Source organism: Aphanomyces invadans, assembly GCF_000520115.1.
Source record: "Aphanomyces invadans strain NJM9701 unplaced genomic scaffold supercont1.13, whole genome shotgun sequence".
Taxonomy (NCBI): domain Eukaryota; phylum Oomycota; class Saprolegniomycetes; order Saprolegniales; family Verrucalvaceae; genus Aphanomyces; species Aphanomyces invadans.
The window spans coordinates 1236997-1257568 of record NW_008580158.1 but is presented as its reverse complement, the minus strand read 5'-3'; the positions used below and the strand labels follow the sequence as shown (position 1 = coordinate 1257568).

The following is a 20572-nucleotide window of genomic DNA, read 5'->3' as shown; positions in this document are numbered from 1 at the left end:
GGAAAGCTGCGCAGTGTCACGTTTAGCAGCGTTTGTGGCATGCGGCCTTCACGTTGCCGGACGTACGACCACCGCCATGGACACGCGCTCGCTCGCTTCCTCGCGGAAGAGTCAGATGCACTTTGGGGGAGCACGGCGCGATGAATGAACCACAATACAGTTGATAGCATCATCCATCCATGAGCGACATGGTGAGTTGGCCTTGTGTGCTGACCTTTGTCGAGCTGATGGAAGCGTTGCTTATGTGCTTTGGCCGCGAATAGACATGTCATGACGTTCTTGGGATCTTGAGGTGTGGACGTCATGGTGCACCTTTACGAGTTCCCTCCTTGCGAGCAGCGGGACGAACGACTTGCGTACAAATCTGAAACAAAATCCGAGGGACGTATTGAACGCCAGGGACCTCACACAGCACCCGGTCTCCCCCCCCCACAACAGGCTAACGAGGCTACTATACGGCCACATTATTCATCTTTTCTAGTCGCTTTCATCACAGATGAGGAATTCTTCATCTGCAGCAGGCCGACGATGTAACTGGAATAAGGCCGCTTGGAGCTCCGACGAGACGGTCGCGGGCAGAACGAAAGCGGGCGACTTAGTGACGACTGTATGCTCTTCAGTTGGCTTGGAGAGGAGCGGGACGTGCGTGTCTGCACCCTGAACGCGCTCTTCCGGCAGCGGCCGTCGAACAAGGACGTCCTATTTGAGGCAATCATCGCGCCGTGTCGCCTTCCAGGATCAATCTCCTTACATGCAACTCGTGCACGACTCGGTCAAACGATTGAAGGAGCGAGGCACTACCGACGCGAACCTGGTCTGGGCGAACGTCGCGGTCTACCAGTCCCGTGCTCACGGCGGTAAACACTTCTGTGTAATTTGGGGCCGCCGCGTCGTCGTCGTCGATAGGTGCAGTTGCGCGCGGGTTCTCTACCATGTCAAGATCATCCAACGGATTCAACCGAGCAAATGTTTTCTCCGTCGGCACCTTGCACTTCCGGCGCATCGGTTGTTTCTTCCACTGGAGATTTTGTCAGTCGATTCTCCTACACACATCGATGAATCACACCTCTTTAAGACGGATGCAAGAATACCTCCAAGACGGCAGCTTGCCACTTGGCCCAAGCAACCTGTGCCGCGTCCAAGAGATCGCCCACTCGTGCCAGGCTTTGCATGGTGCGTTCTCGGCCCGCCGAAGTATCAAAACCGGTGTCGCTCTCTGTAGCAAAGAGCACGGCCAAGGCGGTCTTCATTGTGCTCTGAAGCACCCTGGCGTGGTGGACCGCGCCATTTGTCGTCAACTGCAGTGGCTGCGCGTCAGCCTTGTTGATCGAAGTGGTGACGACTGGAACGTCCACGCACGTGGTATCGTCTACGAGAAGCAGTGCTTGGTGCAACGAGACCAGCCATTGCTGGACCTCGCAAAGCACTTGCTCCAGCTCGAGCGGGGACTCAACTTTTGCTCGCCAATTTACCAGACTTTGCTCGAGGAACTCCATTGTCGCAGTGTGCTGGTTGGACAGCGCCATGAGCAACAGGGATGGGCTGCTGGTCGACGTAGTGCGCACGATGGGATTCTCGTGCGGCAAGCCGCCAGCACTGGCGGCTGCGATTAAAGTGTACACATTGTACAACATCTGGCGCACCGCGACACAGCTCAACGACGGCTTAGACTCGTTTGCTTCGAGGCGGCCGATAGGCGGCATCCACGCGTCATCCAAGAGATAGCCACGCTGTGCGGCCGCAGCGGCTTTGATTTGGCGAAGTACGTTGTTGCAACGAAGCTGGTGGACTGCGCTGAGCACGTCAGCATCGATTTCAGATCAAGTACCTCGAGCGTTTGCTTTCGATCGTGGAAGAGTGCGAGTTGGCTGGCGACGTACTGGCGCTGGCGACGATACCACACGACGTAGAAAAAAATGACCTGGATGATCACGTCATCCTGCACCAAGGCAGAGAGCGATCTGCGTACCACGAGATCGATCAAGGGGAAGAGCACATGAAGAAGTGCGAGTCCAGCGACGGCAAATGATGTCGATTGCTGCCACGATGGCCAGGTAATAGTCGCGTCATGTGTAAGGAAGGTCGTTGTGATGGCAGCGAATGCGACTGCGCTGTACAACAGATGGAGAATTCGAGCTTGCACAACGTCAGGGAATGACTGTTCGAACGACAACGAAGCGGGATGTTGAGTTGATGGCTTGCCAACGGTGCGAGGAAACTTAGACTGGTGTCTCTTCATCTCATCTGCATGCGTGCTTTGAACAGAATGGGCGAACGCCAACGTTTTGAGCACGTCCGTCTTGATGTGCGATGGCGCTGCACGATGGATGCAACTAACAATGAGTGGTAGAACCCTCTGCAGTACCTTGGTCTTCAAGTCTCTAAGACCTGTGGGGGAGCCGGTGTGCTTGGTGTTGGTGTGAAAGAGCGGCTCATCGCTCACAGATGCCAGGTACTCGTCTAGCGCGGTGCCGCGGCGATGTGTTTCGTACATTTCGAGAGACAAGCATTCGCTGTTTGACGAATTCTAGAAATCTGAGTGCGGGTCTTTTTGGAATTTCACGATACAAATAAATACATCGCAGGTTGTATGGAACAAGACAAATTCAATATTCGCCAATAATAAAACACGTCACGTCATTGGTGATAAAGAAGTAAATGCAGCCCTTGGATTGGATAACACGATAAATTCCCATCGCTGTATCCACCAAGTTCACACTCGGGTGCTGCTGGGATAACTGGACGCGGGAACCACCAACGCCATCGGATCGGTTCATACATCATGTCTAGCAAGCGACGCCGCACCGACAGTCCTTCCGAGGAGGCCCACGAGTGTGGCCATGTGGCTTCGTCCGTTGTAGCAGGATCGAACGTCATTGCACTCTCGCCTGGCAACGAGAACGACGCCTCGACATCTTCAACCGTGGACGGTCCCGCATTGTTGGCCGAACTCGACCACAAGTACGCGTTCCTGTCGTCGCTGGTCCAAGAGTTCCGAGACGAACTGAATGTGCCGTCGACAGCAGCGTTTGCTTCTGACCAGGAGTGGTTTTGGTTCATGGAGATGAAGTTCTTCATCACGTTCTTGCACCAGATGTCGTACATGGAGTTGGCACTTTCGTCAACCAAACCGGACTCGTTGACGCATTTTGGACAAGATCAAATGCAAAAGAATCGCGTGCATCAATCGGACCGTGACGAAATGATTGCGCGATTGACGTTCATGGGGCGCTTGCTCGAGTACGTGTCGTGGGTCGGTGCGACGCGGCTGGCCATCACGTCGCCGTTGCCTCGGGTAAGTTTCATGCACCTAGGACAATGTTCTAATAGTTGCCTAAGCAAAGAGGCCTCACGTCCTCGTGTAGGTACACCGCCTCGCCAAGGAGTACGACTTGACACCAAAAGAGCTCGACCTGTTCCAGCTCATGGTGATTTTCCAAGGCTGCCAGAGCACGACCGTGCGGTCGCAATTGATCGAAGAAGATGTGAACCGAAAGATGATGATGTTTCAGCGGCTAGCGTGCATTTCCGAGATCGACATGGAGGAGTTTGTCGATGACAACCGCGTCCACGTCAAGGAAGGTACCGTGATTGCAGAAGTCGACAACTACACGACGGTCCTGTCACTCTCGTCCATTTGCGTGCGCGTGTGCCTCGGCCGCTCGCTCACTCCCAACCACATGCTCAAAGTGAGCCAGACGGCGCTGGAAGACTTGCTCCGGGCCGAAGGGTGCAACATTGAGCAAGCGATGGAATTAGTCGTAGAGGACGAACTCGTGGATGATGGCGCTCCAAAACATCGGTACGCTCGCGAGTCCATGTCGCCAGACTCGGACGGCCATCACGGGTCACATCACGAACACGGCCATCGCGTGGCATTTGACGACGACGACGATGCCATCGCTGGCATGGAAGACTCTGGAAGCAGCGACGAAAAGGACGAAGACATTTCATCCTTCATTGGGTCGTACAAAAAGAATCGTCGTCAGAAACATGAGCAGCCTGACGCTGTGAACGGCGGGCTCGTCGCTGAGCCACCTGCTGCGTCATACATGCCCTACAACCCCGACAATCAACTCGAGTACTTGGAAGATCGATTCCAAGTGGTGGCCTTTGCGATCCGGGCGTCTGGTGCGCGTGTGAAGGACCAAATGAAGGAGGCTGGTACCAAGCAACCGTGGGGCGAGAGCTATGGCAACCCAATGACGGCTGGGCGGCGGGAGCTCAAGGCCAAGCAGCGCATGCACGACCGCAAGGTCATGCATCGGTTGATGGCGACGCGGTAAGTACTTGATATATCTGACCACACGTCTAACTTGTCGGGTCAGTGCCGGTCAAATTCCACTGCCGCGGCTGGAAGAAATGGCGACAAAGTTCAAGCTCAACACTTTTGAACAAAACGTGATTGTGATGCTGATCGGCAAGACGATCTCGCCCGTACTCAAAAACCTCCTCGAAGGCGTCGACACGTCGGCCGTCCAGCGCATGGACGAAAGCATCACAGTCAACCAGATCTTGAGCGTATTTTGCGACACATTTCAGGAACAGGTTGCGCATCGCGTGTTCTTTTACAAGTCGGCGCGGCTATTGCAACGCGGTCTGGTCAAGCTCAACAGAGGGTACAGTTGAAATCGCAAATGCATCCTTTTGTGCGTGACCTCCGCTTCGTGGCGCAGGCGATGGCATGCCAGTGGCGGGGACCTCGTCGACCAGCGCGTCGAGCTGGACCGGCGGGTGCTGGATTGGGTCGTCGGCCTCGATACCGAAATCAACGAACTCGTGGAAGGCAGCGACCTGTACAACCCCAAGGTCCAGTTAAGCCAGGTCGTCCTTCCTGACGAGTACAAGCAAACGATTTTATCCACAGTCACAGCATACGAACACTTTCGAACGTATCGCAAGACAAGCGGCCTGGACCAGACATTAAGCTACGGCACGGGGCTCGTGCTGCTGCTGTGTGGTGCCAGCGGCACGGGCAAGACGATGACTGTGAATGCAGTCGCGCATCATCTGAAGAAGCGCGTGCTCCTCGTGGATTTCCCGTCGCTCCAGGGCAAGGCGTCGCAGGACCGCGGGTACGTACTTCAAGAGCTGATTGGAAACGATTGTCTCACAAACAAATGGGTGACCACAGGGGCGAATGCGACGCTGACTTGCGGGGGCTCTTTCGAGAAGCCGACATGAGCAACGCGATTCTGTTTTTTGACGAATGCGAGTCGATTTTCAAGCAGCGAGAAATGGGCGGCGACCGATTGCTCAACGCCCTGTTGACAGAGATGGAGCGCTACGAAGGGATTGTGTTTTTGGCGACAAACCGACCGTTTGACCTGGACGAAGCGATGCACCGCCGCATCACGGCCGTCTTTGAGTACAAAGCGCCAGACCACATTCAGCGCCGCGAAATTTGGCGAGTCCTCGTGTCGGGCAAGCTCAAGTGCAGTCCGGACATCGACTGGGATGCCATTGCGCTCAAGTACGAGCTATCGGGTGGATTCATCAAGGTAGTTCAATCGAGGCATGAACATTAACAGGGTGCCAACGAGGCCGTTCTGGATAGAATGCGATCCTGTCGGCCCTGCTTAAAGCCATCGGCCGCAACGCGACGGATCCCGTCATTAGCCACGAGGACATCGTGACAGGGTGCGCGCTCCAGATGCGCGGCAGTTTGCACATGAAGACTTTCGACCACCGCGTGGTGCCGACGACCGGCCTGGACGCCTTGATCGTTGCCGACACGGTTCGCACGACGTTGGCCGAAGTCGTCCAGTTTGAGAAGGCGCGCAATGTGATCTACGGCCAGTGGAACTTTGACTTTGGCCTCACGACCAAGTACAACAAGAAGAACCAAAAGGGGATTTCGGTGCTGCTCATCGGCCCGTCCGGCGTCGGCAAGATCAGCGCGGCCAAAGCGATCGGGTTCGAAGTCGGCCGGCCGCTCAAACTCGTCCACTTTGCCCAACTCCAGTGCGACTCGGCCGCCGACACCCGCCGCGCCCTCCAATCCACGTTTGACGATGCCCGACTCATGGACGCTGTCTTGGTGCTGGAAGGGTTTGAAATGTTTGGGATGGACGCCCATGGCCAAGTGGACGCCGACTCGCCAAGGTTTCGAGTTGAGGCGCAGCGACTCATGGACATGGTCGACACGTTTCCTGGGATTGCCATCCTCGTCGCGACAACCACGCAATCTGTGACAAACCTCGACCACGAATTCTCGCGCCGCCTCAAGTTTCTGATCGAGATGCGCCCACCGACGCCGTCGCTCCGCACGCTCTTGTGGCGGTCGTTCTTCCCCCCCACAGCCCCCCTTGCCGCCGACGTGGACTTTGATAAACTCGGCATGCGATTTGAATTGTCCAACGATGCCATGAGCAATGCGGTCTTCCGCGCGGCCGCCGTGGCGGCGCTTCGACCTGAAGACTCGCGGCACATCACGATGAAGGATCTTGTGCATGCCGCCGAGTTGGAAAAGAAAAAAGGACGGAACAACGACATGCGAGATCGATTGTTTGTGTAATTTATACCCATCGACACGTGATAAAGCCCTGTCTATCCGTCGCGCATTCCAACGAAGTTCACGTCGCAAACCACGTCGTCATAACTCGAGTGTGTGCACGGCAGAGCAAGAAATTGCGCAGCTGCATCCGATTCACTCGTTCTAGTTCTCGAAAGCCTGCCGGTTGAGGTTTGGCGTGCTTGGAACGAGGGATGGTTGGATGTGTGCCATGCACCCCGACGCTCCGGGAAAAAACCCCACTCGGAGGCCACGTGTACCTCCATCGTAATGGAAGTCCTACAAAGACAAGACAGAGCTAGTTTACATGAGCTTAAACTGTTTCACGTGGCGACTGGCCTCGTGCAAGTAGTCCAGGGAAGCGTCGGCGCTGGAGCGCTTGACCGTGGGTGGCGAGATGGAAATGAGACTGGACAGGGACGGCAGCAACACAGCCCCACGTCGACGATCGAGGGAAGCCAACTTGGGCACGAATGGATCTGCGAAAGACACGTTCGTTTGCACCGCGTCAGCCGTTGTGTCGATGGATGCATCCCCATCACCAACGTGGCCAAAGCAAGAGCGAGCAGGTGTCGGTATGGCCTCCTGCGTCGGCGACGTGAACACATCGAGTCGTCGGTCTTTGGACGCAGTCACGGGAACAGAGTGTGCGCCAAGATGTCCTGGTGGTGGTAAGCAATAGCCGTATAGCCACCACGCATCCTCTGCGCCGTCGTTGTCGTTGGTGCCACCCTCCGCCAACAATGGCACGCTCTCCGCCACATCCGGCGCCTCGTCCACGACGATGCGAAGGTCCACGCGCGGCCGGCTGCTCTTCTTCATCATGAACCGGCGCCGTCGATGTGTGCGAAACGACAAGCGAGGAGGTGGGGCGACCCGATCTATATATTCCCACATCTGTGCAGAAAAAGCCCCGTGTCAGAACAGTTTCAGATCAGCACAAAGCCAACAGGAGCGCGCTGCAGTGTGCATAGCCTAGCAAGATGGAGACCGCAGCAAACACCGAGTATGGTTATAGATAGGATGTAGAGATTTGGGCTTCTTCGCTCCGTAGCGGCGCCCCCCATGCCGTGATGCCGCATGCTTACGGGGATATGTGGTCCACCTGTCGTGACGATTGCATGTGCAGCTGCGGAAGGTGGATCTTACGGATAATTTCCGGATGAACATTTTCCTCAAAGGACACTCAGAACACGCATGGCGGGGCGCAAAAAGGCGGCGCCGACGGAGAAAGCGTCCCGTCCGGAGGTAATCGAGTTTGTGGCGTCTGTGGCGAATGACGCATCCCCGGACTACCGCGCGCTGGCCGCGAGGAGGCCGTCCACATTGAATGACATTGTTGCAGTCCTCAGGAATGGCGCCAACCCCATCCACGAACGAGGTACGTTTGTTGCAACTTGAGGTGCACAAGCTGATGTCGTATGCAGCGGTGGCGGCTCGTGCGCTTGGTCTTCTCATGAATCGTGATGTGGAGCTCCGACAGCGCATGAAGATGGATGCCGACATATTGATCGACTCGCTCCTTCAAATTGTTCACTATTGCTGTCACGCCAAAACAAAGTCGTCCGAGTGTCGTAAAATGCACGTGAATTCCTGTCTAGTCATTTCCATGGTCATGGATGGTACGTCTCCTTGTCTTTTGTGCGGCACGAATCATCGTTTCGTAGCTCCTCGGGACGGCCATGCTGCGATTGACAACGTTGTCGCGATTGATTCCGATCTCTTGAAGCTCACAAGGCCGCCCCCCGTCAAACCAACCACGCGAGAGCGTTCCAAACCCACGTTGGCGGCCCGTTTTCCCACCTCTCCCAATGCTCGCCACTCCACAACTGCGCCATCTCCCAACCAACTCGACGTGGAGTCACCGCCTCGCACTTCGACAAAACCTTCAGCGTCGAGGATATCCAGGGTGCGTGCACCTCGACCAGTGTTACGCATCTTCACCACCCTGACGTCGTAGAAACGAAGCTTACCCTCTCCCGTGGCACCGTCATCTCCAATTGCGCCGCACTGTAATGCCTTGGATTTAGTCTTCCGACCTCCCACGACGACGCAGCAACGATCTTCCCACTCCCGCACGCGACCTGTCTCAATGAAGTCTGTTGAGCGATTATCCACATGTCCACATGGACTGGCGTTCATGAATGGTGTCGAATTGTAGATCTGTTCTCTTTGGCGACGAGGGGCACGTCATGGGCTTGACTCCCACCGGCGACAACCTCCCAGTCTACGAATTCAACGCGACATTCTCTGGCTATGGCGTCCCGACCGTGTACTACCCATTCCACCGCCCCGACGCGACAGCAGCCACAAACACGCCGCCACCGTCGTACGCTAGCCGAGACTTGATGCGGGCCACCACGATATCCAAACCCAGTCGCGCTATCAAGGGATCGAACCAAACACATGCTCTGCCAGTGACCCCCCACATCATCTACCCGTCCAAGCTGTATCGCGACTCGCTCGAGTCGGTCCACCGGGCGCGGCCATTCGTGATGCCACCAGATTACATGCTCGACATGCTCGAGACCAACCACATGCCGCTGTCCCTGCCATTCAGTCGCCACAGCACTCGCCGCGCCAACTCCGTCGACAGGTACGATGGCCAAAGCCAAAGTCCCTGACACCTTCGACATGGGTAGCCGCATTCAACCGACGCCGTGGGGGGAAGTCAACCGCGTTGTGCTTGGTTCGTTGACACGGCCAGATTACAATTGACTTTCACCGGTCGTAGGATCCAGCTTTGCGGCGTATCACCAACTTCAAAGCATTGCGCACGACCCGTCGCTGCCTACCGGGTCCAGCAACCAACTTGTGGCGTACAGCAACGCCCGCTGTGTCATCGATGGCCGCAACGAGGAGAATTCTGACAACAATTTGGACATCAACAGTGCTGAGTACAAGCGTCGGAGGCTCTTGGCGATTTTGCATGCTCCGATCGACTCGACGGCCACCATGCAAGCCCTCGCGTTGAACGAGCACTCGACAATCATGCGCGGGTTCAGCCTCTCGCTGCATCAAATCCACGACGAAGAGCGGGCAATCATGACCAAGATGAGCGCGACCATTTTGCACCAGCGCAACCAACTGCCACTCAAGTTTCTATTTGAGTTGCCCGGTGGCATCGGGTACTGCCGCGATCGACTGCAGACGTCGATGGGGCTCTGGGTCGAGGAATTCGAAGTGAACCAGCAGCGAGCCGCGTGGCTGCAGTGGAAAGCGCTGGTCGAACAATTTCGATTCAAGGATCGGATGGGCGACTTTGTCCGCCAAGCCGCGCTGAAACGGATGCGACTTGCCATGGACCTCATGGTCAAGGCTTTCGTACACAAGGGATGGGTCAAGTGGGTATTCACTACCCAAATCGACATTTGGTACGACTTCTAAGCGTTTGGCACTGCCGAGCCGGAGGGTTACAACTGCTCACAGCCACTTCGTCATGCGTGGTGCAGGCACCACCGAGACAAGCACGTGAGAAAGATTCAGCCCCAAGTTCGACGTCACTTTGCCATGAGGGCGTTTCTGGCCGCTCATGATGCCAAACCAGTGGGGGGACGCTTTCGAGACATGTTTCTGGCGCCCCCACGCTCGGACCTACCATACCAGATCCCTCTTCGCGTGCGACTGGAGCGCCGGCAGCTCTGGTTTGCCGCGATTGCCGTGCAAGCACCGTATCGGGGCAGGCAATTTCGCAAGTTTATGCGGCAACAGCGCATCGCCGCCACAAAGATCCAAGCCGCGTCTCGACGCCGACAAGCGCGGCTGAAGTACTTGGCGGCGCGGTTCAACATCATCCACCTGCAAGCCCACATTCGGCGACACCTTGCGCGCAAGGCCTTCGTTCGGCTGCGAGATGCCACAACGATGGTGCAGCGGAATCTTCGAGGTCGAGCTGCCAGGAAATTCGTAAGGGCTCGACACGTGAATCACGACTCGTACTTTGACCAAAAATGTTGATGCGCAGGTGAGGCTGGTGGTGTTGGCGACGCGGCGCCAGGGCGAGCTGAGGTGGCAAGCGATACTGCCCCTACTCCGCATGGCGCGGGGGTACCAAGGCCGCCAGCAAGCTCGCGCGATCCGGGCGTATCATGCCAATCGCCTCCGATCCGCTCTGTTGATTCAAAAGGCTTGGTACACTTACAACAACGAATGGACAACGTTCCTTCTCCTCGGGTGTCTACGGGAACGTGAAGTGGATGAAAAAAAGTGGGCGCGCGACCTCTACGTGCTCCACCTCCACCAGAGCGCGACCCGCATCCAGACTGTGTTTCGGTCGTTTGTGGCCAACCAACGCAATGTGATGGCGCTGCGCATTCAGCAGGCATGTCGTCGCCACGTCGCGCGCCAAGTGCTCGCGCGATTGAAGGCTCGGGTTGTCGCCCATCGACGCATCAAGTGGTGGTTTCGAGCCCATCACGCGCGGCGGAACAGGTTGGCGACGCGGATTCAATACTGGTGGCGCAAAGCTGTACCCGGGCGTATGCTCCGCCACTTGGCGCATGTCGCGGCCACGATCCAGGCACTCGACGAGCGCCGAACGCGGCTCCGAGAGTATAATGCAGCCACGACAATACAAGCAATCGTGCACGGTGCGAGCTTTCCATGATGATGCTGGGAATCATCTGATGTTGTTGGTCCATCGCACCAGGAGTTTGGACAAGGTTTCGGTTCAAAAAGACCAAGAGCGCCATTGTAATCCAGCGCAACGAGCGGCGACGCCAAGCTCAAAAGCTGGCCACAAAGTTGCGCTTCGAACGACGGATTTGCATCGCGACGGCCTTTCTGGAGGCGGTCAAGCACCACGTACGCTAGCCATCCCATTTTCGAGCTCGTGCTGTGGTGGCGAACCGTTGTTCGTTCTGATCTGGGGTGTAGGCTGTCTATCGTGAGTTGGAGCGCCGCAAGTTGCGCTATCGAACATGCGCTACCACGATTCAAAGGTAGCAAGGCGAAAAATGGAGCCAGGGGCATAACAAGATCGACCTAGGATTTACCGAGGCCAGAAGACGCGGCAGAAGCTAGCCGAGCACTGGCGCTGGCTGGACGAGCGGACGCAGATGGCTCAGCGAGTGCAGAGGCTATGGCGCCAAACCGCAGACAAACGATTCGCCCTGCGACTACTGGCGCTTCAACGTCGTCGTGTGGCGAACCCATTCAAGACAATGGAGTCGCTGTCCGACGTCATCGGCTCGGCCATTGAGAAATCCCTCGCATATTGTGATCCGTACGATCCGTTGGTTGGGCTAACGCTGATCGGGTGGCTGCGGCGACTCGGTCTGGACGACTTCTACGACGTTCTGCAGCAGCATGGGTACACGACGGTGGCGTCGCTGGCAAGCGTGACGGAAGACTTCCTGCAGTCGACGTGCCAAATCAAAGACAAGGACATAACGCAACTGTTTCTCACGGGCATTCGGTATCGCGAGTGGCTCTCGGACGTCGCGGAGCAACGCCGTGTTGTGCAAAAGCTGGAAAAGGCCGCAGCACGTCACGACAAGCCGTATCAAGTCGCTCGGAAAGCAGTGACCGACCAACACGCTGTCGTGATGCGGTGGAGGCACAAACTGGACAAAGCGCAAGCAGACGCAGCCGACTTCGCCCACCCGCCGAAAGCAGTTCGACGCAAGCTTGAGCGCGCTCAATTCACGTTGGCCCGAGCCGAGCAGGCGCTAGCCGAGTGCGAGCGCATCAAAGCAGACAAGGAATCGGTGGCTGCCGCGGCAAAGGACGCGTGGACGCACGCGAAAGCTGCGTTGAAGCCCATGGAAGCCAACGAGATCAAAGCAGTGTTTCTTCGGCAAGCGGCGGCGCCGGTGGACTCGAATGAGGTTGGCGGACTCCCCGACGATCATGACAATCTTGACCATGCGTTTACTGCAATGTAGCAAATCAAGGCGCTTTTCCTCGACTATTTCCCCAACATGGAGTTTCGCGCTGTGCGGTTTGTTGAGTCGCTCCATGAAAAGCCCGTGACGCTCGCGCAGCTCCTGCGGTTCTTTGGGCGCTTCACCACGATCTCCGACATTAAATTCCACACGCCAGCACTCCTTCGTTCAAGTCACGATGGAGAAATCGCCGCCCACGACCATAAGCGCTGGCTAGAGTGCACCGACGTCTTGCAGTACGGTGTCGAGCGCGCGGGCGACATCCTGCACATTCCAGTCCTCGGTATGGTCGACCCAAGACAAGCGCCAACTGAGCTATCGTCCGTGGCGGCCATTGTCCGCGGTATGCAACAAGCCCGCACCTTGCCGCTGCCCGCGAGGCCCCTCGAGCTGCGCACATGTCTGGCCGACCTCATGCTGATGGAAACGTCTGCTGCGAGGGTACAGCACCTCTGGCGGACGCGTCAAGGACGCCGCATGGTCGCCGCCTTGCGCGAGCAGCAGCACCGCACCCATCTCGCCGAAGCCTACGCCGCCGAACGCAATCGCCAAAATGTGCGTAGAGTGTGGGAAAACGATGTGAAGAAGGCTCAAGCAATGTTACAAGCGAGACTCGACGACGCGAAGCACGCGGCGGTCGTGGCCGAGCTGAGCATGACCCTGCGCTTTGGATATTCGCAGGAATGGCACGACGACTATCAAGCTTGGTACTACAACCACACAACCACGGGCGACGTGGTGTGGGAGCGACCGAGCTACAACGAATCGGACTTGACCGCCGCCAAGATTCTTCAACGCCTCGTGCGGCGATTCCTCGGCAAGTGTCGGCGCGCGGCGTACAAGCGTTCTCTGACTCGATGGGCCAAGTACGAGCGGGAAAAGGTTGTGTGGGAAGCACAATGGATGGACAGGAAGCGATGCGTCACGTTGCGCGTGCGCGACATCAACGCGACAACGCGTGCCGCCGTCCTGGAGTGGAGACGCGGTGGCTCCACATCCATCCGTTTGCCGTCGAATGGTGGAGATGCACTCACGACCATGCATTCTCCCGCTCTTGTCGACGTGTTGGCCGCGTGGACAACGTTATTGCAACAAGCGTACCACAAGAGCGTGCGGAAGGAGCACATGGCGCACATGCTGCTGCCTGTGTACGCCCGCCCCCCGAATGCCAACGCCACGGCGTTGATCGCTTCTCTTCATCTTTATGCGAAACTTCGAGACGCCGTCCGCCCAACCGGCGCCGCTGCAATGACCATCCAGTATACCAAGGTCGAGATGCCGTTCGGATGGACCGAAGTGCCGCAAGATCCTGTCTATTACCTCCACGAAGCATCGGGGGCCGTGACGTGGGACCAGCCCGAGTACACATTCGACGAAGAATACGCTGCGAGGAAGCTGCAGTCGGCGTACCGAATGCTTCAGGGGAGGAAAGCATTCAAGCGCATGCTCGACACGTTTTCGTTTGTTGAGTTGTTGCATGCATCCATCAAGCATGGCACTGGCATTGGGTGGATCGGATTTGGACTCGAAGGGATGTCTCTGTTGGCATACTTGGGCCGGCTCGGGCTCGCCAAGCAGATCCCCAGCATCGCTAAGACCCATTTGACCATGGATTCGTTCTGGTCTGTTCCAGATGCCAAGTGGCTCAACCATGGCATCGTGTGGCAGAAAGAAGAGAAAGCGCTGCTGCATGCAGCCCCGCGGGTGATCCAAGGCAGTCGCCGCCTCGCGCCGCTCACGTCTCGCATGAGTGTCCTGCCTCACAAGCATGGCTTTCACATTATTCCGTCGGAGAAAGCTCTCCAGCAACTATTGTCGGCCCACTTCACGGGGCAGCAAGGCCGAGTCCAAAGCATAGTCCGCGCCTTCAAGGGCCTCCCATTTCCCGTGTCGTACAACCAGCTGGACGTGTACTTACGTGGGTACACAGGGCGACCCGCCCAGGCGGCGGAAAACATCCTGGACATTGTGCCTCCAGGCAGCACGAGTCTCGAGAGCGAAGTCGATTTGTACAAGTTGTACCGCCATGCGCTGCGCCGCTGCGCGATTGTTGCTAGCAACCTCAAGCTCGAACGACTGGCGAAGCGCCTCCACCACGTCCTCGACATTTCGTCGTGCATTCACGGTGTCGCGTGCGATTTGAAGCTTGCTTTGGCTGCGACGCCGCTGACACCTGACGACAAGAGCTGGGTAGGTACCCGTTTGAAGAGAATTCCTTCGTTCAACGAGGGGTGCTGTAGGTCTGCCGGGACCTGCCATGCGTCAAAGGGCTGTGGGAGAGCAATATTGACAAATCTGGCAAGCTTTCAGTCGCCCAGGCGGCACTCTGGCTGCGCCAGGAAGGCCTCGAGTACATGCTCCAGTACATCCGCGCGACCGTGACGATGCAATCGACTTACCGCATGCACGCGCGTCGGAAATGGTACGTGGCAGTGGTCGCACACCGCAACTCGTGCGCACTCACGATTCAACTGGCCTGGCGATGCTCGCTTGCCCGCGCCGTGCGATCGCACCTCGTGGCCGAGCAAACGTCCAGCTATGAGCAGCATTACGTTGAAGCGAGCCAGCTCTTCTTTTTCATCCACGTGCCGACCCAGGAACGCATCAATGTCCATCCGATCGACGACCTTGGCCACCCGATCGTGTATCGCCCGATGGTGCTGGACCGCATCACACGAAAGTACATTCTCGCATGGCCATGGCTGGCATCATCAAACCAGGCGCCGGAGACCGCCGCCAGCGTGTTCGAGTCAAACGTAGTGTGCTCGATCTGCGACAACGAGCGTGCGAGCCGCATCTGCGATGTGTGCTGCACCAGTCGGGGAGATTACATTTACTACTGTTTTGCGTGTTACTGCACGGCCCATCCTCCAGCGCTGGCATGGCACACGTACCAGCCCCTGAACCGGCTGCACGCGCAAGCCCTTCGATGCGTCGAGTGTACGCGTCTGAGCTCGCACCGGTGTCTCGGGTGCAATGAAGACTACTGCGATCGGTGCCTCGCTCGCGTTCACAGCAAAGGCAAGCGCGCGTCGCACCTGATTGAGCACTACGAGCCCAAGAGCCAAGTGTGCATCGAATGCGAACAACGTGTGGCGCTGAAAACGTGCACGGTGTGCGCCGATGCGCTATGCGAGGACTGCGCGAGTCGCACCCACGCCAGAGGCAACAAAGCAAAGCATGTGATGCACCCCATCTTGCAGTTGCTTCCACCGGGATCGGAACATTGCACTCAATGCAAGAGCCGCGTCGCCGACCGAACATGCCGCCATTGCGCGAGACCGGTGTGCCACGTGTGCCTCGAAACGGCGCATCCCGTACGTCAACGACGTCGCTCATCCAGCCGTCGATGGGGCTGCTCATACGCCTCTTCTCTGTAGATACACTGCCTCGATTCGCAGCTCGAAGCAGCCAAGCGCGCGCTCCTGGGGGACAACGTGTGCGTCGACTGCGGCAAACCCGCCGATCGTGTGTGCCAAACGTGCGGCGACAAGTACTGCAGCGTGCGTTGGATGGGCAACCCTGGTTGTTTCGAGCGGTTCCACGCAAAGGGCAAGCGCATCGAACATGAGGCGACTCCCTTCGTGTTGCCTCCGTTGGTGCTGACACCCGAGGCTCTGGCGCTCGAGAAGAAGGTCGCTGCACAAAAGCACGCGATGCAGGTGGCAGCAGAAGCCGCCGCCAAGGTCCAGGAGGCAGCCGACATGGAAGTGCGGCGGCAATTCGAACGAGAGCAGAAAGCGTATGCTGCAGAGGTCCAACGCGCAAAACGAGCTCTCGCATTGCAAGCGCCACAGCTACCAATACCCGAGTCGAATACCACCATCCTGTCGACGCCCGAGAAAAGAACGGTCGCGTTTCGTAAGCCCAAGAAGGAAGCGCCGAGGTGCACAACGCTCGGGTGCACGAATGAAGCCCTGCGACAAATTCCGTTCTGTGCCGACCACTGCACGGCGCAAAACTTGCTGGCTCTCGGCCACGACGCGAAAGACGCAGCCAAGATCATGGCTGGCCTCGAACGTATCAAGCAGCGCCGCGCCCACGAGGCCGAGTTTGGCGTGTCGTTGCTCGAGAAGGTGCGCCGCGAGTTCAAGGACATGGCGTTCCTGAACGACAAGTAGAACGGTGCATCAAAAGCATGATGTACGAAAATGGCAAAACAGGTCGCCGAAGCCAATGTATTTCGCCATGGCATGTACATCGACTGCAAAATCGCCTACGCTCGGTGGAGGGGAATGGACGCACGAGAACCAGAGGGGAGCCAGCTATGCCATCGGCTGCAGGTTTTTGAGATCATCCATGTCGTGGTCGTACGCAGTGTGTGGCTCCGCAGGGCCGAATGAACGATTCAACTCGTGCGGCGTGGTCGCGTTGAGAACGGCTGCATCGTGGACGGCCGCAGCATCCTGGAGCTGCAAGTGGGCGCGCCATTCCTGCGACAGCGTCGGGATATTCTTGCAATAGGCTTTGAACAGGTCCGTGAGCTCCTTGCCTTCGTCCGATTCAAACACTTGGCGACCCTGCGCTACGGGGAGTTCGGAAATAGCTTTGAACGAGTGGGGCTGGACGACGACGGCACACTTGACCCAGCCGATCCAGAGCGCCTCGTCCATTTCCCACACTCGTCGCTCGCGCAGCGTTTCGAGGCACGTCGCGGTGTGTTTGCGAAGCTTGTGGTGCATTTGCACAGCCTGAATCATTGTTCGGAGCGTGTATTTTGGCACGGGAGTTTCCGCGACGAGCGTCGAGGTCACGCTCACCATGACGTCGACGGGGAACGCGACCGGGTGTTCCAGACAGATCCCGATCGCTCGGAGAATTCGTTTTTGTTTTTCGTTTTCGTCGGGAATGTGGTGCAGAGCGAGAAGGAAAGTTGTCGCGTCCACTTTGAGTGGGATCGGCTTGAGCAACTCTTGCATCACTTCCACCAACCGCGGCAGCGGCAAGTCGAAGAAGGATGGCAAGACGTCCATGACCCGCTCCGACGGCAGCTCCGACGCAATCGGCGCGAGAATTGACGCGGCATCGCGGATCATGTCCTTCTGATCCGTGTAGAGCTGCACGAGCGGGTCGACGAGGGTCGACGGGTCCTTGGATAAACTTGCGAGCACCTTGACAACGTGGCAGACAAAATCCAGCGCTTTCGGTGGGAATGCTTGGAGTTGCGCCAGCACGACTGCTTCGCCTTCTTTTTGCCGCAGCAACTTGATCAATTTATCGACCGAGATGAGCAAAACATGCTGGACTTCGGGGCTCGTGGCAGAGTACGTTGTCACAAATCGGGCAAACAAGTCTGGCCGCTTCGCACACAGACCCAGGAAGAGCTCCATTCGTTGCAGGACTTGGTCTTCCGTTTGTGGGCACGTCGAAAAGTTGTGTTCGGTCTGGAGGGTCTGCGCATACGCCTTGAGTTGGGCTTCCATGTCTGTCGATTGGATCTGGTCGAGGTAGTATTGCCGCCGAGGTGACGACAGGATGACGTGTTGGTAGCTGTGAAATGCACTCATGTCGTCGGTCGGCTCCAGTTTGACGGACATGCCGGGCTCCGTCTTGATCGTGTTGGACGTGTCGGGGTTGGCTGCGTTGTTGGCATCGTCTGCCGTGGGCTCCACTGCTACGCCGTCCGATGGCAGACACAGCGACTTCATGAGTTGAATCGCGTGCGTTTCGATGATCGCCTGGAGGTTCGGCAGTGGGTAAATCTGGTTGGCCAGGCACCGAATCGTTGGGTTGCGGATGCTTTCTTCCACGTGAGTCGCGTAGTGGAGCAGCACGTGCAAGCACGCTTCCTGCCCGGACGATCGCTCTGTGATAAAGTTTCGAAGCGCAACGACACCCATCGTGACACGTTCCTTGTCTGTGGGATCGACAAACTGGACGGACAGCAGCTTCAACACGTCTGGCGACAAGCTCGGAATGTGACTCAGCATGTAATGAAAGAGTTTTTTGTCGGCGGCGACTTTCGGGTCGAGTTTCGTACGCAGGAGATGGCACACAAGGGAGACTAAGTGGAGGTACACACGCGGGGTCCTGGCCGCTTCCCCCGCGGCGTCATGCGTCTGCTCCATCGATTCGTACAGCGACGTCGCGTATTCATGGTACAATAGCGACACGACTACTCCATGACGCTTGTGGATGTTCTCTGCGACAAAGTCCACGACGAGTTTGTGAGGTTTGCACCTGTCGTCATCGACGAGCCATCGGCTGGTGGCCAACCGGCACACAAGCGTTTCCCGCACCGACTCCTTTCCACTCGCGAGGACGCCGTACTCGTTGCCGAGTAGGCGCTGGATCGTTTGATGGGCCATTTGCTTGCACCAGTCAGCCGCGACGGGTTTGATGTTGACCTTGATAGCATTGTATTCGCGCGTGACATCGTCTTTGGTGACAGCAATGATGGGTTCGACGAGCGTCTTGGCGTTGGCGCAGATCATGTCCGTGACTGACTCCAATCCTTCTTCATCGAATACGCGGACGAGGGATGGCGGGACCTCGACTTTTTCCCGACCACGTAGCCGGGGATCGCGCACTTTTTTTCGCGAAGAAGCTTCCTTGATGGCCAACACGGACGACGGAGTTGCGAGCCGAGACAGGATCTCGAACATGCGATCTTTGAGGCCGCTGGGCGTATGGAGGAGTTCGAGCTTCGCACCATTTGGACCTATAGGTTGCACGGTCGGCAAATTCGCCATGTTGTTGAGCACGAGCTGGATGACAGATTCGGTGGACATGTTGACGACGGAATCGACTGTCATCGACGCGGCAGCCTCGGTCTTGGCTCGTTTTGCCAGTGGCGACTCGAACGACATCTTGGCGGCGTCACGCTTGACATTTTTCAGCGATGCATCGCTTGGTGCGGACACGTACTTTCGTCGGCGATCCTTGGACTTGGTGAGTGCCTTGAACGCTCGCTCGGACAGATCGTAGGACATAAGGAACGACGTGATAGCGTTCCGGTGCGCCTCCGTCGATGGCAGGTGTAACAGCTTGAGGAGGTTGGCCTTGACAGCGTGGACGACGGTATCTTGGACGGACGGGGGGAGACGATCCGTGGCGTTGGGGACCCCAATCAATGCTGGTACGACGAGCCCGACAAAGGTCGGTCGAAGAACTGCTAGAAGACTCAACGAGTGCACCAATGTGACGTACTCGCGCCGCCCAAACGCTAGCATCGGATTGTCTTGCATGCGATCGACAAGACTCTGCACGATGGATACACCGAGGGCGTCAACCATCTCGTGCCGAATGAACGCGTGGGTTGTCGGAACGATCCCCAAGTGGACAGCATCTGGCTGGACGTTCGATCGCGCGGGATCGCGGTACACAGAGTCAAAGGCATGCGAAAAGTGCAAAGCGCAGTTTTCTAAGATGCGAATCGTCCACAGAACTGCTTCAGCATCTTGGAATTGATGCAATGTCTGCTGTATAATGTGGATCGCTCGCACAAGGTGGTCCCACACTTGAGGATCGTGGGCGTCGAGCGGCTGGACCCAAATGTGGTAGATCGTACCGGGAATGTACTTGTCAAGAAGTTTGAGAGCTTTACGAATCGACGACGGACCTGCGTTGATGGTGAGCACGCTCGAACAAGACTCGAACAGGGCATGTCGCGTGAGCGCTAGAATGGATGGAGTCTTGATCGATGGGTTCTTGGCAGGCTCCATGAGGTCTTCGATGAACTGCAGAGCAAATTTGGCCACTGCCACGTTGCGCTCATTCGAAAACGGAACGATTGCGTCGACAAGCGACTTGTATTCTGGAGTGGACCGTCCAAGGTCCGGGCTGCGCTCCACAACGATTTCTTTCACGCGCTGCAAGAGATCCAATTTCTCTGCTGCATCAAGCGCCATGTGAGCACGATTGATGAGCTCGATCACTGGAGACATCGCTTCCGTCACACTCGAAAATCTGCGCGGAGGAGCTGCGTCGATCAACTGCAGCCTCCCACCAAGTGCAGGTTGCGAACAAGGTGCGTGACAGTGGACCTCGCATAATTCATATACGTCGAAACATTATATTCAGGCTTGCATTATTACTCTGATAGGAGGGGAAAGCATTTCTCCTATTTATTCACACGGGATTTCATTTTCTGATTGGCAAATCCATCCGAGATTCAGCCAATCCAAAAATTATCTCGAATTATTGTCCGAAAACTCGCATTGAGTCGTTCGCA

At 57.0% G+C, this 20572-nt stretch overlaps 5 protein-coding genes across 5 annotated transcripts; 2 read left to right on the top strand and 3 right to left on the bottom strand.

Moving 5' to 3' along the window:
* Positions 1 to 396: 396 nt before the first annotated feature.
* H310_07307 (hypothetical protein) lies at positions 397 to 2513 on the bottom strand. Its single transcript, XM_008872679.1, has 6 exons — positions 1970 to 2513; positions 1829 to 1921; positions 1092 to 1781; positions 986 to 1043; positions 752 to 927; positions 397 to 699 (listed from the first exon to the last, which is right to left on the bottom strand). The coding sequence occupies exons 1-6, from the start codon at positions 2492 to 2494 to the stop codon at positions 478 to 480; spliced, it is 1764 nt and encodes a 587-aa protein (XP_008870901.1). The 5' UTR covers positions 2495 to 2513; the 3' UTR covers positions 397 to 477.
* Positions 2514 to 2704: 191 nt separating this feature from the next.
* On the top strand, positions 2705 to 6560 carry H310_07306 (hypothetical protein). Its single transcript, XM_008872678.1, has 6 exons — positions 2705 to 3295; positions 3366 to 4282; positions 4329 to 4619; positions 4677 to 5075; positions 5135 to 5501; positions 5558 to 6560. Exons 1-6 carry the CDS (start codon positions 2783 to 2785, stop codon positions 6515 to 6517), a joined length of 3447 nt encoding a protein of 1148 aa, XP_008870900.1. The 5' UTR covers positions 2705 to 2782; the 3' UTR covers positions 6518 to 6560.
* A 240-nt stretch (positions 6561 to 6800) lies between these two features.
* Positions 6801 to 7432, bottom strand: H310_07305 (hypothetical protein). The gene has a single exon (XM_008872677.1). The coding sequence runs from the start codon at positions 7409 to 7411 to the stop codon at positions 6818 to 6820; it is 594 nt and encodes a 197-aa protein (XP_008870899.1). The 5' UTR covers positions 7412 to 7432; the 3' UTR covers positions 6801 to 6817.
* Positions 7433 to 7542: 110 nt separating this feature from the next.
* H310_07304 (hypothetical protein) lies at positions 7543 to 20351 on the top strand. The gene is made up of 15 exons (XM_008872676.1): positions 7543 to 7895; positions 7942 to 8136; positions 8182 to 8423; positions 8475 to 8611; positions 8676 to 9110; positions 9157 to 9203; positions 9249 to 9888; positions 9967 to 10420; positions 10479 to 11103; positions 11163 to 11317; positions 11390 to 11454; positions 11502 to 12342; positions 12400 to 14589; positions 14640 to 15716; positions 15780 to 20351. Exons 1-15 carry the CDS (start codon positions 7712 to 7714, stop codon positions 16518 to 16520), a joined length of 8028 nt encoding a protein of 2675 aa, XP_008870898.1. The 5' UTR covers positions 7543 to 7711; the 3' UTR covers positions 16521 to 20351.
* On the bottom strand, positions 16204 to 20362 carry H310_07303 (hypothetical protein). Its single transcript, XM_008872675.1, has one exon. The coding sequence runs from the start codon at positions 20283 to 20285 to the stop codon at positions 16665 to 16667; it is 3621 nt and encodes a 1206-aa protein (XP_008870897.1). The 5' UTR covers positions 20286 to 20362; the 3' UTR covers positions 16204 to 16664.
* Positions 20363 to 20572: the final 210 nt, after the last annotated feature.